This window comes from Alligator sinensis, unplaced genomic scaffold (genome assembly GCF_000455745.1).
Source record: "Alligator sinensis unplaced genomic scaffold, ASM45574v1 scaffold1227_1, whole genome shotgun sequence".
In the NCBI taxonomy this organism is placed as follows: Eukaryota; Metazoa; Chordata; order Crocodylia; family Alligatoridae; genus Alligator; species Alligator sinensis.
In genome coordinates this window covers 609,472-626,784 of record NW_005842618.1, presented here as the reverse complement: position 1 = coordinate 626,784, position 17,313 = coordinate 609,472, and the positions used below count along the sequence as shown (strand labels likewise).

At 43.9% G+C, this 17,313-nt stretch overlaps 1 protein-coding gene across 1 annotated transcript in view; it reads left to right on the top strand.

Annotated features, from left to right (window-relative positions):
- TYW1 (tRNA-yW synthesizing protein 1 homolog) overlaps positions 1 to 17,313 on the top strand; it is a 144,203-nt gene that overhangs the window by 99,071 nt on the left and 27,819 nt on the right. Inside the window, exon 14 of the mRNA XM_025215033.1 lies at positions 10,706 to 10,816. Coding sequence (XP_025070818.1) covers positions 10,706 to 10,816 — 111 coding nt within the window. The remainder of the gene's footprint in view (positions 1 to 10,705; positions 10,817 to 17,313) is intronic.

Below are 17,313 nucleotides of genomic sequence, written 5' to 3'. Positions count from 1 at the left end.
AGAGGAAAATTCTGGCAGAGTTTAAGAGTGAAATTGTAATTGCACTGGATAATCATGGTAAGATTGTGCGTCTGTCTCGAGTAGTTGTGTAAATGCCAATCATATATCCAGCCACACGACCTTATTTCTGTTGCGAATCTGACTACCAATGTCCTGGAACAAAAGGGGTTTTATCTCTCTCTCTCTTTTGGACCCCTGAACTAATTATTGATAGATTTTTATTACCATAAAAAATCCTTTCCCTGAATTTCTGGTCTCGCCAATAAGAAGGTAAAATGTTTTTGAGGAAATAATTAGAGGTTAACAATAAGAAGAAGAAATCGTTGCTTTCCATTAAGGCTCTTTGTTGGTGCTTTACAAAATCTTTTAATCAATGTATTTGGACTTTGGAATGACTGGAAAAGTATGGGCTGATCAGTATATGATTCTTTTGGTAAAAGAAGGGAACAAAGAGCATACATTTCAGTGTGCTACTAATATTTGCATGTTTGGTCCTCTGCATGGTAGAGAAGTTTCTAAGAACCTTGGGGAATAGTTTGTCATGTGGTATCTGTCAAGTAGGCTTCTGGTTTTTTGGCAAGGTCCCTGATCAAATACTATTTTAAGCTTGGTTAAATGGACTAACTAGCACTGAAGAGTTCCAGAAAAGCTTGTCTGGTAATCATGTTTGCTACCTTTAAGAAAAGATGGCTGTAGTGTGATACCCTAGGAGGAGCATAGTTTCACTGTGCCTATGAAGATGGCTAAGAAGGAGAATGAAACTACTAGGAGGTCAAGTCTTGTGAACTTAGTCTTTGCTCTTTTTCAACATACCTGGCAAAAAGAGACGGGTATAGCGAGTGAGGTCTTCTGCAGATGGATCAGAAGCATCTATTTTGCTCTGTTGTGGGTGTTAAAATACAGCACATACAAAGGTGATATATTTATAGGCAGTTTTGCTTTTGTTCTGCACATAATGAAGATGTGCTCTATTCACAGTAAGGGTTCTTTTGCACACCAAGCTCTGTTCATTTACCACCTCTAGTGAAGCTGTTCTCTCCACTGCGCCTTTAATTGGGGTGTTAGGTTGGGGGTTAAAGGGAGGTTGCTTTGCTCTGGATGGAGCAGCACCACAACGTTACTGCAGCTTCTTCAAATCTCTCTGGCTCTGCACTTGTGTTAGAACTGAGCAATGCTTTTCTATTGATTTAACTTCTTTTGATGTTTAGGACTTGTGCCACTTCATGCAAACAATATTTTAGAAATACACTGCATGTGGTTTTTGTTGCTAACAGTCTGGGATAGTCTCTTCTTCGGTGCCTTTTCTTCTTGGTCTTGCCCTAGGGGGTTACTCCCTCCCTTTTCCTGTCAAGTCGACTCTGTCCAATCTTCCCTGGGTGTATTTCTTTTTAAAAGGGTCCTAGTTGTGCCTTAGGAGCTCTATTTGTGGCCTCCTGCCACCCCAATAGCCATAGCCCAGGTCCATTGCCTTGGACTCTGCCCTGCCAAAAACTGGTCTCACAAACACAGAGTACCCCTGACATCATGCCCTGTGGCCTCCAGACCTCCCCTCCAGCCACACCTAGTTCACCAGTCTTAAGCTAAAATACACAGAAGAGAACCAGAACGCAATGGGTTAACCATTTGTTTATAACCAGGGATCCAGGTATTCCATTTCCCACAGAAAATTGCGGATTTTCCTCTTAGAAGGAGAAAACAGCACATTTCCCCCCTTAAAAGGAGAAAACCTGGGAAACCACAGATTTCCCCTTGCAGGTGGGCAGACTTCTAGCCTGCAAGGGGCTGCTTGGGGCTGGGGGGTGGGAGGAGGCCCATCAGAGGCAGGGGGCTACATCTATGTGCATATGCACACATGCACTTGGCAAGCAATGCAGCCAGGCAGTGTGTTGGAGAGCAGTTAAGTCTATGCTGGGGGCATAGATGATGTGGGGGGTGGGGCATGGGTAATGTGTGGAGGGGTATGGGGGGGTATGTGCCCCCCAAACTTCTGCACCTGCAGTGGGGGGTGGGGCATGGGACTGCAGCCTGCCAGACTGGCACTGGACAGGTGCTGACTCTGTGGCCCAGTGGGCACAGGATGGGGAGGCTCGGTACTCTCACTGCTCTTGGGAGTGCTGCACTGCCATGGCCGCCAAGCTGAGGTGCTCTCTGCTCACCCAGCAGCAGCAGGGAGGCACAGCTCTGCTGCCGTTGCTGCTGCACCTCACCTTGGTGATCATGGCAGTGCAGCTGGTGCAGGGTTCCCGGTGGCAGTGACAAGTTGCTCCCCCCTGCTGCCACTGGGTGGGCAGGTGGCACCTCACCTTGGCGGCCATGGTGGTGTGACACTCCCTCCCACACTGGGTGCCTCCCACGGGGCTGCAGAGGCAGCTCCTGACCAATGCCAGTCTGGCCAGGCTGCAACCCCATGCTCTGCTGCGGGCACAGAAATCTGGGGGACATGTGCCTCTCCATGCTCTGCCGATGCATTGCCTATGGTGTTGCCTATACCCATACACCCTCTTCCCCACACCCTGGGGCAGGGGGGGCTGTTTGTCAGGAGTGAGGGGCACCAGCAGAGGCAGTGGGTCAGGGGTGAGGGGCGCCAGCAGGACAGGGGCAGGGCGGGGACTGTGGGTTGGGAGTGAGGGGCACTAGCAAGGACAGGGGACAGCGGGTTGGGAGTGAGGGGCACCAGCAGGTCTGGAGAGGTGGGTTAGGAGTGAAGGGCACCAGCAGGGCTGGGTGGGGGGTGGGCTGTGGGTTGGGAGGAAGGGACAGTGGCATGGGTATGGGCAGGGCACTGGCATATCAGGGCTGCTCAGTGCCACAAAGCAGTCGCCAGATTACTGCTGCAGCTGACCACGTCCCGGTGAGCAAAAGGGGCAGAAGGTGCTCTGATTTTCCATGCCCCCCCCAAATCAAACACTAAAACATATAGGTATTTAGAATTTGGTAGGCTTCTAAATTGCTTTAAAATTGTGGTGGCAACCGTTGATCCTCCTGGATTATAGTGTATGCATGAGGGCCACCCAGATCTTCAACGCATATGCTTGGGCAGGAATTTTATTTTATTTTATGTTATGTTATTTAATTTTATTTTTTTTTGGAGAAGTGGAGGCTGCCCAGACCTTCCATCCTCCCTTTAGGCCACTTTAAAATTGTAAATATATATCAATAAAACATTGTCTTCCACCTATGCACATGTGTGCGCGCACGCACGCACACACACACAGAGAGCGGTGTTTCATTTTCGTCATGGAAAAATGTGGATTTTGGGCATTTTAATCACAGGTTGTGTGTTTAAAAAAAAAATTGGAGAATTTATGGTTTTGTTTTGTTTTTTAATGGAGAAAACCAGGATCCTCAGTTATAACTCAGCTGCAGTCTCCTTAAGGCCATAACCATTGATACCATCATAAGGAGCTGCCTTGATCAGTCCCAGGGTACCTCCTTTTCACTGTCAGGCCACACTGTCTTCTGCTTCATCCCCTGCCACCTGCAGGTATGAACTGCTAGCCCCAACTCTGAGACTCGGTCACATGTCCACTGCACCTGAAAATGGGCCCAGATATTCCTGCTCAGCCTAACAACTGTTTGGCTTTTCTTGCCCCACAGACCTTCTTAGCAGCCCCAGACCTTGAGGTCTGAGTCTGCGTTGCTGCTGTCTGCTGCAGCCGTCTCTCCCTGCCAGCTACCAGAGTTCTCCCCTCCAGCCCCTCTTCTGTATGTAGTTAACAGGGTTGGGGTTCCCTGTTACAGGGACCCTATGCTCTCTACGCCTTTGTCAGGGGTGGGCAATTATTTTGGGTGGAGAGCCGGTTACTGAGTTTTGGCAAGCCATCGAGGGCCAAATAACAGGCAGCCAGGAGCAGATAAATTTTAATTTTCTAAATTTTTTAGGGGCCCTGCGGGCCAGATAGAATGGCCTGGTGAGCCACATCCAGCCCACAGGCCACATTTTGCCCACCCCTAACCTATGTAGAGATAGATATTTTTTAAGATATGTAAATTATTTTGGGATCCTGAGTCTCAGTTTTCAAAAGTGACATGGGCATTTTAGAAGTCTAAACCTTTATATTTAGCTTTTATAATCATGAAAGTGTTAAATGGCTCAAGTACTTGGGTATAAAAAGCTATTTTTCCTGTTATATTGCCTAGGAAGTATAAACTAGATAGATCTGAGCCTGTTTAGCATCAAAGCCCCATTGACATGTCAAAAACTAGTATAATGGCATAAAATATATCTGCTGGCGTTCTGCAAAGAGACCACTTTGTTGAGGAAGGAACCACTTGGCTTATATATTCTTTTCAAACTGAAATGAAACCAATCTAGAAAAGCTTTCTTAGTGATGTTGGAACTGAAGCTTCACTGGGCTTTTTCCCGAGCATTTTTTTGTTTTTGTTTTAGGGTAAACAACAAAATCCTGCAGGACTTGCTTATTCTGGTTTCGAGACAGGTGGGTCCTTCTTGTAAATGAGACTTCCCAATCTGAAGCCATCGATCAGGAAGATAGTTCTGAATGGCTGATGAATGCTTTTGCTTTGTTGAGGATAGATTTTGTTTCTGGGAGTGCCCATTTGGATTTTACCAAGAATATGCCTCATTTTGAACATGGTGACTCCTGTCCTTAGGTATGCAGATGCTGCAACACACAGCTCCTCTTCTGAACTCTTTCTGCTTTTTAATATTGATTTTAAAATTGTTCTGACTTTTCTGGCTTTGAATGGATTTGCTTTAGTGTACTTGACTGCTCTTCTCTCAATCTGCTCCCCCAGCTCTTCATTAAGATGTGAATTGCTGGTTTGCTAATCTACCCTGATTCTAACCTCCTGATGTTGGGAGCTAGGGTTTTTACCCCTTCCCCTCCCTTCTATAAGTATGCCCCTTTGAGAGCAAAATGTGCTTTCTGGTGCCATTACTGATTTTGTCTTCTCTTTCGATATTTAAAACCAGATTAAGAAATGGTCTGCGTGAATGCTGCTGCTTTTTATTGTTAAGAATGGGTATTTTCACAGAGCAGAATTGTATGCTGTCCCTCCACTCGTCTAAAATCACCCTGGACAGAAGTCATTTGTTGTGGTGCTGGAACAAGTCAACTATTAATTGTCATCTATTTTTTCTTTCACCAAGTGACATGTTTGTGTCATCTTCCTCGAAACAATATCTGTAGTGTTTAATTTCCTGATTTAGTGTTGTCTGTTTTGGAGGAAGCCTGTTTAGAAGAAGAGCATGTGGTTTTAGACAGGCTTTGTCAGATTGGGCTAGTTCCAATAACAGTGTTAAAATGCGCTTTTCCATGTGCCATTGAATCCTGGAGGAATTAGAATTAGCTTTTTTTTTTTTCCTCTCTTTTTTTTAATTTTATTTAAATAAAGCATGCATTTCCATGCCTATTTTCGCTACTCACCTGGCTTATTCTGATATTTAACTTTCTGTTTTATACTAGTGACTACGATTAGCTGAAAACTAACTTTTATACCAGTGACTATGATTTCCATGAATGAGGCATGTAACATTTACAGTAATGTATTTTAAAAAGCCAATTTGGGTGTGTCTACAGGTGCATTTGATGTGGGGCCAGTTCACTTGCGAGTAAACTACTTGCGGGTAAATGCTCCTGGGCAGGTGTCTACACGTCCAGGGAAGTGGGAGCAGATTGGCTGCTCAAGGCAGTAAACAGCTTCTGCTTCCCGGGGCCCTGCATACGTCCCTGTCACCACCAGAGAGCTGGAGGCTCTGGCTGCAGCTTCCTGTCACCAGAGGCCATTTTTAAAAGCCAGCCCCACTCCCTGCTCCCTGACCAGCTGCGTTTCTGGCCAGGAGCAGCGAGCAGAGCATGGGGGCAGCATGCGGCAGCTGTCTTGCCATGGCCTCTGCCTCCCCGTGTCATAGCTGCTCCAGCCCCTGCCCCTGGCAGCAATGCCCAGCGCCCTGGGCTCCTGCTGGTTACCGCGCTGGCCCTGCTGGCTTGCTGCCGCTCACTGCCAACTGGCCCATGGCTGCCTGGGCGCTGCTGGTTCCCCCATGTGCAACGACCGCCTGCCCAGCTGAACTGCGCCATCCCAGGGCTGCTGCCACCTGGACCCTGTCCTGCTGGCCAGACCCCAGCAGGGACATCAATGATGTGTTTCTGCACACCAATGCCAGGCCCATCTGCACCTTCCTGGGCCTCCAGCTCCACCGCCTTTGGGCCCATTGAGCCAGCCAGGACTGGTGGCTGCACGTTGTCCAGGCCACCTGGGAAAACGAGCAGTGGCTGGAAGCATTTTGCATGACCTGGGCCACCTTCCTGGACCTCCTCGAACAGCTCCACCTGCATCTGGAGTGGCAGGACACCACCATGCAGCAGCCCCTCCCCATGGACACCTGGTTGGCCATTGCCCTGCCGAAGCTGGCCATGCCTGCTAGCTTTTGCTACATGGACCATCTCTTTGGTGTGGGCAAGGCCACCACTGGGGAGGCCATCCTGGAGGTGTGAAGTGCCCTCCGGGACATGCTGGGGCACACCGTGCTCCGTGTGCATGACCCCGTGGAGGTGGTGGCGGGGTTCCATGCCCTGGGATTCCCCCAGTGTGTTGGGGCCTGGGGTAGGACCCACATCCCCATCACCTGCCTGCCCCATGGGGACCACCTCTATTACAGCTAGAGGGCCTTTCACTCTGTTGGGCTCCAGGCCATTGTCAACTACCGTGGCACCTTCACCATTGTGCTACGGCGTAGTAAAGTGTGTCATGTAGACCCACCCACTGATAATTTAGTTTGTGAGCTTTTAATGTTTAAATTCTTATTCTGTTTCAGTGTTGGCTATGGGAGTGGGGGGGGGGAGGGAGCATCTCATGAGACCTCATAGGTCAGGGATGGGCAAAATATGGCCCTCCAATAGATTTTATCTGGCTTGTGGTAGGTCTCTTGGCTGCATCCAGCCCAGGTGCGGGGGGACAGCCCAGTTGGTCCCACCACCCTTAGGTATGTGGTGGTGCAGTGGCTGGACTTCCCAGCTGTGGGAGCTTCCTCTGCCCGGCTGTCGCTGCCAGTCCACCCCCCGCCTGTTGTTGCAGACAGAGTGGGCAGGGAGGCGGCTGGGTTCGGGGTGGTCTTCATGGAGACTGGCCTGGAACCCCTGTGAGCAGGGCGTGCTCAGCCGGGCAGGCGGGTAGGGCTGTGGGTGGGCAGGGAACAGCATCCAGGAGTGGGACAGGTCGGTGGGGCCTGGGGCTGAGGGCAGAACCGTGATCTGCTCCCTGCATGTCCCTGACTGTGCAATCGGTGCCTGTTGCAGGGTTGTGCAGGGAGCAGATTGCAGCTGTGACCTAGGCCCTGGCTCCTCGCGGTCACCACCCTGTGCTCCAGTCCTTAGTCATTTTGAGTGAGAGTTTTTTAAAATACAATTTTTTTTCTTTAAGTGGTGAGAGGTATTAGTCTCTTCTTCACTCAGAGTAAACGTGGGGAATATTGCTCTTTGGCATGATGTTACTGCAGTTGCAATATTAATTCTTGGTGCTTGTTAACTTTTCTCCCTTTTCCTTTGGGCCATAGTTTAGTGTTCTTTGCTTGCTTCTCTCCGAACCAAGAACAATTAGATAATATATTTTTGTGATAGCTCAGTTAACTGCAGTCAGTGTGTGTTATCCATCATCTTATTAACCATCAGTTAGCTCACTTCTTTTTTAAAAAGACCTGTTAATATATTTGTAGCCACTTAATTTTCAGTAAGTGCCTGAAGTTAAAATTCAGACTTATAAAGATGGACTAAGTTTGTACTTTTGAAAGTACTAATTGAGATTTAAGATGGCAAGAAACCAAACCACTATTCTGTGCAGTTCTTCATTATTATAGAAGAAAGTCTGCATTGACATCACAGTTTGTTTCTCCCAACTGAAATTAAAAAATGCGGTGACTATAAAAAACAGTATTTAGTTCTCTTCATAAAACCCTATGTAGGTCTCCTTTAATCTTTATCATAATTTTAAGAGTGCTTTTTTTTCTGTCTCTCTCTCTCTGATACAAGTGAACATTTACCCAGTTTCTACTGGATGGTGTTATGAGCCTGATAGGCTTCAAGAGACTATTTTAGTGGTATTTCGCAAGGTTCTTTCTAAAAGTGGTGAAAACAGGGTGGCAATGTACAGTGCTCTCCAAAAAGATAACTTAGGATACAAGTGTAATGTGAAAATGTTTGGTTTTATGCTGTAAATTATCTCCTGAGCTGTCAGCACTTCCTTTCAGTTGGGGGACATTGCTTTGTATATATATGTAATGAACATACTGCATTTTTTTTCTGCAAAGCACAGGAGTGTATTGGGCCCAGTTCTTTATAAGGCATTCTAGAATTAAACAGTGAAATGCTCTTAAAAAATAATAATTTTACTTTAAATTCATCCACAGTTTGCTGGCTGTGTTTGAAATCCATTCTTTCAGCCTAAAATGTCTCAACCCTTTTAATGTTCTTTGCCTCAACAGACTTCCATTAAGGATTATTAAGAGACATAATATTAGTTAACATTTATTTTGAAGCTCTGCATATTTACTTTTCAGACCTTGGGGACCCATTTCTGGATTAATTGCTATCTAATTGCTACAAATAAAACCTCAGCCATGCAGGCATTTCAGATTGTGCTGAAGTTTTTTTGTTTTTGTTTTTTTAATTGTTTGGCTTTCCTTTCCTTTAATTATCTGGTAAATGATGCATTATTCTTTTACAGTCCCATTATTATTCCTCTTTTTAGTAATCAGTTGTTGATTTCATGACCATGTTGCTATTTCTTATATTGAACTTTACTTGTGACAGTTCAGTGACAGCACAAGCTCCTTCATTCTCCTGTTCCCAAACTATATCAAGGATATTAACAGAGAAGTCAGGTGGAGGCAAGGCATTTTAAATATGGTAATATCAAATTTGGGGTTTAAAAACCATTCTTTTCTTTTTTGCTGTGCTGAAATACTTATTGCATGGATCAGTGTTTTTAGAAGTGATACAACTTAAACAAAACAAAAAGCACCCCAAAAAAACAATTGATGTTCTAGCATTTGAAATACTTTAACAAAAATATGTGTTTGAGTTTCCAGCATTATGACTAATCTAGGATTTGGTAACTTGGTCGTCTAATTTGCTTAAGAGATTCCTGAGAGAGGAATATTCATCTTAAGTTTCTTTTCCTTTCTTACAAGCTGTCTCTTTGCCTTTTCCCCATTAAACACTTATGAACTCTGTATATACAGGGTCCTCAATGAGATGTATTTCGTCAAAGATTTTGAAGGGTTCAAGCAACTTTTTAAGGTTAGGTGAACAATTTTTAGATGTGGTTATCTTCTTTACTTAAAAATAATTTAGGCAGTAAGACATGGTTTGAAAGGGGCTGGATCTGGGTTGCGTGAGGTGGGTTTCAGGTCGCATCTGATCCAGGTGCTGACCCCACCGAGATGGGTATCGGCCCAGCGCCACTCATCCAAACTTTGAGGCCAAAAGGTTGAGCAGCACTGGTCTATACCAAACGGTATCCAAGTGGCTAGTGAACTCGTGCCATAAACTCTCTATGTCCAGGACCTAGAAGTGAGTCTCTGGCCTCAGGTGGAAAAGAACTGACGTTTCTCAAGAAGAAGAATCTGATTTCAGTGCTTGCTGTTGCAGTGAAATTTTGGCCCTGGCGTACAGCCTGATGACAAGCGTGAAGTCTTAGGTTGCCATGGATTTGTTGCAGTATTTTTTCCCCCTAAAAAGCCAGTGCTCTTGTAATGTTTTACAATCTACTGTGCGCCAAGGATGTAAAATGAGTTAATTAAAAAAACCCCTCGTAATTTTGTTGCCAAATTGCTCTATAAATAATATTTAATTCCTCCAGATTCTGTTTGGAATTTGGTGAAAGATGAAGTGAGGGTGAAGTGAGTTGTTTTTAAAAAAAGAAAAAGCTTTGTTTTATTCCAAGTTTAAGTGATTTTCTCTGTACAGAAAGTTTGGGATCTTTGATGCTAGTGGCTGCATGATCAAGCTTGCCTTGAGAAAGTGGGAAGCCACTTGAACAAACCTACTCTTAGGACAGGCAGTACTGTGTAGAATGCTAACGATGGCTGGATAGTGCTCTTTTAATTATCAGCATTATTCTTAATGTTTTTACAGCATAATGTTTATGGGCTATACTGTAAACAGGATGCTTCTAATATATTTTGGTAGCAATTTTAATTGTCCGTTTTGTTTCCAATAAAACGTTCTGCATAGCTGATCACAGGAGAACCTTCTTCCACAGCTGCATTGAACATAAATTCACTGTCAGAATCGTCAGCTTGCAGTAGACCAATAGCTCATCAATCTAGGTCCTCCTCTCCAATACTTGTTAAGGCCAGATGATCCATCTGGATGAAGTGAAAACATCCATGCTGTAACTAATGGTGAAATTTGTATGCCAAGGGGGTATACACTTTCTTGACACCTGCTGGGCCTGATTAGTAAATGCTACCATTAAAAAAAAGTAAGTCACATTTCATTTGGAGCGGAAAGTTAGAGCCAGTCAATCTAGACTAACAGTGGCTCATGTAGAAAGAGTTATCTAGCTGCTGTCCAGAAAGAATGAGTAAAGTTGTTTTTTAAAAGAAATTTCTTTGTACTTGAACTACTACTCCAGGGTATTTTTTTTTTTTTTTTTTTGTCATTTGAAAGGAGGCAATATCAGCTCCTAAGCTAGAGAGTGCATAGTAATTATCACTGAATTGATATTTCCTCGTTTTCAGCAACAACGTACAGTGTACAGACTGACGCTGGTCAAAGCTTGGAACGTGGATGAACTCAAAGCGTATGCTCAATTGGTGTCCCTTGGCAAACCAGACTTCATTGAAGTTAAGGTGAGTTGCACATAGTACTTTTCTACTGAATAGTCTGTATTTTTTTTTCCTCTCTCCTCTCCCATATGAAATAATTCAACATTTCATGAGCAAATCAATGCCAGCTAGGCTTGCTCCAAAGCTCATGGTTCTGTATTAGGACCCATTTCTTGTTTTCAGTCTTGGGAAGTTTGGTTAGCAGATTTTTTAATATCTTTTACATGCATGGTGAGTTGTCCATGCTATTATACAAGCCAGGCTTTGCAGCACTGATCATCACTTTCTAATCAACACAACCACAGCCCTTTGTTCTCTGTGGAAAAAAAGACCTTTTTTTTTTTTGGTCATCTTTTGTATAGTATAAATCCACTAGTCCAGAGCCCATATCCTGGCATGGTGTAAATTGCCATGGTGGATGGAAAAGGTGATGTAATCTGACTTTCACTGATCTGACATTCATCAGTTCTGTAAAATGGGTTAATAATAACCTCTGGGAATTTAAGTGTGGCACAGAAAGAACAGCCCTTAATAAGAGAGTATATTATACCCATCTTATATAGACATAATATTGCTGAGTGCGGATGCCTTCTCTTTACGAAAGAAATAATTCATATCTAGAGGACATGGAGAAGACCAGTTACATCATGTTCTGTAATGAATCAATCCTGACATTTTCATCTCAACTGAACTTGATCCAGAAACTTCCATAAGAGTCCAAACCATTTATCTCTGGCCTGGACTTCATCCAACTTTATAACATTTGTACTTTATATTTATTTTCTTTTTGACCACAGGAACCTCCACTTTGGAGTAGGAGGCTGGCACATGCCACATTGACCTACACAGTGAAAAAACACCATTGATATAATCTATTTTGAGTCCTCTTCCTCCCCATTTTGTCTCTCCCAACGTCATACACATTACTGAATTTGTGAGAGTAATTTTAAGTATGGCAACAGGAAACATTTGGCTGTGCAGGGTACATCATAGACCATTACACAGTGGATGTCCTAGAACTCTTTTTCCTCCAAGTGGCAGCACTTCTTTCTTAAGGGGTTTTTAAATTCTTGCATCAAGAGCACTCATCTTTTGAAGCAGTGGCACTGGAAGCAGTAGAACAGCCCCTCTTCTCATAGTGAACAGCAGCGAGTGTGGGGGAAACAGGAAATAACCTAGATACGCCTGATGTTCTCTGTCGTATGTGGAGGGGATTGTTTCCAACTGGATCAATATTTGAGTGCAGATTCCCCAAAGTTGTCTTTAGGATAAGCACTTGTCTCCCTCAGGGCAGAAGGAGGCTGTCAGTTGCCTTTTTCTCTATAGGAGAATTCAACCTTTTAATGCGTTTAAGATGTTCCCAGCCAGTTTGATCCTACCCAATGCAGTACATGCCTTGCCTTTTCTGGGAGATGGGCAAGAAAAGGTACTTTGTTCAGGTGATCTGCTGCCTTCTGACATTGATCCAGTTGGTGTAGCTTCCTTCAGACACAGCACTGCCTTTCACAAATCTAAATTGCACCTGATGAGACCAAGAAGTTGCTACAAGAGTTTCAGAGTACTCCACAGGCACTGTGCTGTCCTCATCGCGAGGGGGAGGAAACAGTAAGTGTTATATCTGGTTTGCAGAGGACTGACCTACTGCACAGAGAAAGGACATGACCTCTTCTGAAGCTAGTCAGTGGCAGAGCTGTGGGTTCAGATTAGGGAGACAATGGCTTCCTCCCCCATGGCCCCAACACTGCATCAGTGATATAGAAAGAAAAATCTGTTGTCTGAAAAAGAGCCGGGTCTGTGCAGATGAGGGCTGCGTGCAGATGAGGCCTGCGTGCAGACCATTAGTCAGAGCTACATCCCTTGGCATGTCTCGGGTTCTGTTAAGAACACTTGTACAAGTAGCGTCGTCTAAGCCTGATTACTCTGATGTAAATATAGCCCTTAAAAATATTGCGGTACTTGAATGAGTTCTTGCAAACAGTGTTGTTGTGCTATCTCAGAGGGGAGAGATTATCTGAACCCAGCACTGGCAGCCAGCATCCTTGAGCTCTGATCCTGGCATTGACATGGCTTACCGCTGTAGAGCATTGGATGGGTTGCTTTGTTCTGTGCCTCAATGCCTTTATCTATAAGCAGGTGTCCTAAGAAACAAGTGCCTGATGTAAGAGTAGTGCTGCCAGGAATACAGGAAGAGCATGAGTCGCTGTCCTGTGCTTGTGCATCTTGGGAAGGGTGCAGTATGTGGTGGTTTACTTGTTTTTTGGGGTTTTTTTTCTTTGTGCCATTCCCTTTACATGGGCAGAAAGGGAGAACTTACTGTGGCATCTTCCTTCTGCTTCCTGGACTCTTAATTAGGGCTTGTAGAATAATGTTGTAAGTTTATTCCATTTTTTGATGCTTCCAAGGTCATGGGAATGGTTTGTGCTTTTGAGTCTCTCATTGAAATTCTACTAGAAAGGGGGCACTGTTTTCAGCACCCTTGGGACTGCTTTGAGACTGACAGCAGCTAAGCTATGAAGACAAAAATGAACGGTTTGCCTCACTAAAAGCACTGATTGTTTTGCATAGTCACCTAATAGAAATGTTGTTCGTATTCACAAGCGAAGATGACGGCATCCAGCAGGGTGGGGGGAGAAGAGAGAAAGGAAGCAGGAAAGAAAAAGGAAGGGAGAAAAGAGAAAGGAGAGGAAGGAGGAGAGAGGAAAGAGAGAGAAGGGGGGTGGAGGCTAGGTTGCTCAGGTACACAGGTGACTTATAAGCCTGATCTTTGCCCTGAACAATCTGTTGCAGCAGGGGCAGGAGAGCAACGAGGACTGGACACGAAAGGTCCTCGTTTTCCTGGCCACATGCTTCCTCACTGCCTCTACCTAATCGAAATAAGGTATTGGTTAACTCTGTACATCACAATCTCTGGTAGATCCTGTAGTCGTCTCCATTGTAAATGGAGGGTCCATTAGAATCTCTGTCTTCTAAATGCTTATAAATAGACTCATCTTGTCCCATTATCCTAATTTCCTAGAACTGTAGTCATGTGCACATGCCTTAAATAAGAAGGGCCTTGTAGCAAAAATTCCTTGCAGGCAGTGTGCATTTAAGCTGGGATTTTTTCTTTCCCTGGAAATATAACTGATTTTACCGGCATCTGGAACAAGTGGTGCAGCTGTCTTTGTGCACCAGCAGAACATTTTTAGACTGAATGGCATCTCCGTCTTTTTTAAAACATCATGAAATTTTCCGACACTTTCTGGGAGCTAAGGATTTGTTTGACACTTGATTGTGTTTCAGCAGGTTGTAATTTAGAGCTAATAAAGGACAAATGCCTTGCTCCTGGGTGCTTTAGTCAATTATATATATATTTTTTATATTTAGGTTTTTTATTTTGGGACAAAGCTTTTATTTTCTTTCAATTTTTTTTCCTTTCATCTTTCAGTTCTTTAAAACAGGTGTAATGTTTTAAGAGGTGTAAATTTAGTACTCAGTAAAAAGGCAAAGCAGTTCACACTAAATATGACACTAAATTAGCCCAGCCAGTGGCCTTATTTGTTCCACATAGTTTCATCTGCCAGTTTCTGCTAAACAGCAGCATTTCTGAAGTGCAGAAGATTTGGCTCAGTAGGGAAGACACAATAGCTTTCTCTTCTCACAGTACTGTTTCCGCAAATTTGAAATGCGGATGGATTACATGGTTCTTTACCTCGAGTGAAACCAATTTCCTTATTTTTTGCTTCTTTTTTTGTTTTGTTTTGTTCGTTTTGGCCTCTCTTTCCTTTTGGCCAGAAACAAGAAACAGTGTTTCCCCCATAGGTGATAGGCAAACAATTGTCTTTCACTCCAGGATAGCTGCCGGCTGGTTCCTCATTCCTCACTCGCTTCCAGTGAAAAAGCAGATCTTGACATCTTTGTTTTAAGACTGGCTTCTCTGAGTTCAGACCACTGTGGCCCTAGCTGTCTCCAGCATGTTGGGTATTTAGATGTCAGCATCATCTAAAAACCATGAGTGGAGGTCAGGGATCTGTCCATCTGGTAAGAACAGTCTCCACACTAATTAGCTTTCTATATGAATAGATGAGACCAGAAGATTGGCAAAAGGTCCAGTCTTATCCACGAGAGGATCCTTCCATCTAGTAAAGGTTGTGGGGAAGCTAACAATTTATCTAGAAACATAGAAAGCTGCAGTCATTTCAGGGACTAAACAAAGCCTACAGATTTTAATCCCATTACCTGGATTTGCTTTTGTGACCCCTTCATCCCAACACTGCCCCCCCTCCATCATTCCCTCCTTTTATCATCTTTTATATTCAGATCCCTCTATTTGATACACTGCTCTGTGCACGTCCTTTCAAAGCATCTGATTAAATGAGCTCGGACTTGCAAAACCCCATGCTATACATCTCTGTTTTAGTTAGTCTGTAAAGTGTAAATCTCTACCCTGCCTTCTGTATGTAATCAAGTGAGAGCTCAGGCTGTTTAATCTGAGTTGCGCAGAAATACCACTTGGCTGAATAAAATTGGGATGGTACATTTCCAACTACATGGCTGATGGATGGGGTGTTACAGAGCTCTGTCCAGAGTGGTGTGGAGCATTCCTGTGAAACGCTTGGTCTTTTCAGCTCACATCCCCCAGCTCATCTTGGGTGGAGAGTACTGAGATCCTCATGGAGGAGCTACAGGAACAAGCAAGTCCAGAATAAGAGAATGAATGAAATGCCTTTGAACATTAGAGGAATTAGATGTCTTTGTCATGAGCCTGTTTGCTAAGAGTTTACACATGCCTCCTCCCCAGAAGACCCAGCTTGGGGAAATCCAGGACCAGGAATGTGTACAAAATATGCCTGGGCAAGAGGTCTGGATCTGAAGAAAGCTATTGTAGATCCACCATCCAGTGAAATAAAAGAGGATTTTCCATTGACTTAATGAAACCCCAAGAGTCCTAGTGGGAACATAAGGCTTCCTAGAAAGTAGTCATCCCATACCAACTTGTGGGGGATCTGTTCTCTGAGATGTTCATCTTGTCCACTTACTGAACCCAACTCATCCCTGTGGCCACCCTACTGCAGCCAGCAAGATACTCTGAAGATGAACTTGGGCTGCACGAGCCAGAAGCATAAGCCAAGCGGTATTGCTAAAATTCCTGTACTAAATGCAGCAAGTCAAAATGTTAAGCTTCTGTCAGCAAAGATGTCATTCAGTGCTGTGATGTGTTTGGATTAGGGACTCTGTATCACAGAGCTTATTCTTTTTTTCTGCAGTTCCTGGGTAGGTACTGCTTTATGCATTTTTAGAGCTGTTTTTTGTCTAAACTCTTGGGGTCATTCCTGTTGACACAAATACAGGCCTGTCCTTCAGTGCACCCATGGTACTTTCAGTAAGTGACATCCAAGAGAGGATGTACATGGCCATTGTGACATGGGAGCTTTGTCCAAAATCTCTTCAAAAGGATTTTTTTAAAGCATATTTGAAAATCAAATACATGCCCAGGACATTCCCACCTTAACCTCTGCACCCCTGTCCCTTGCTGCTTGCTTTGGTGTGATGGGTTGTTAAGGAAAGGGAACCTGGGTCTCCATTCAGAGAAGAGTAAGGAATTAAGTTCCCTAAAGTATCTGCCACTGAACAAGACCTTCCTCTCAGTGGGATTTTTCTGGTTAAATGCTTGAAATAAATTGTGTTAATTTAAAACGAATGCAGCTAATCTCCTGTTGCTTCAGAGCCCAGGTGAGAGAGATCTAGAATCTTGCAGGGCTTGATCCTAATGGACATTTATACTACTAGGACTCGGTACCCTTTATGAACCTGGATGAAGGGAGAGTTGGGCTTGTGGAGCTTAATATAAGAGATTGATATATTCTATTTACCCTCTATTCAAAATTGACTTGTGTGTTTAATCCACAAAATTTTCAGTGTGTCTGTAATGTTCATGGGCTTTACCAGATTGTTATTTAGAAAGCCACCAGTGTAATAGGCCTACTCGATTTTGTGATTTGTATTTGTCTTTGAAATCAAGCATATTAGGGAAGGCTGTGTGAAATGTAGTAAAGGTTTGGGGTCTTTAGATACTAAATAATTCATTCCAAATATAAGGGAGGCAGTGTAATAGATTAATAGTCTAAAATGCACCAGAAGCTACAGGGGTGGAAGTCAGGTAAGTAAATAGAAATGAAGTACTCTTCTTAATAGCCTTGCAATTCACATAACAAGTGTTCTTAATTGTGCCTATGTCTTTGTATAACTGAATCGTGCCTTGGACATTTCTCTCCAAAATGTCAACAGTGTTAAGATAATTTGTGTACAAGCATGCTCATTATGCACCCTTGCACAACTTTGACATGGATTCTTTTTCCCTCCACCTCCTTACAAGTCAGTATGGTAAAGATGATCATTAAGTGTTCATGGGATTTTGTATGTTGAGTGATAGGAATTTACCTGGAAATGGCTTTCTTTCTCGTTTATACTTACGTTAAGTATAAATGAGATTCAGACTTGCAACATGGGATTGCCAAAAGCCTCTTGACCCACTTGTCCCT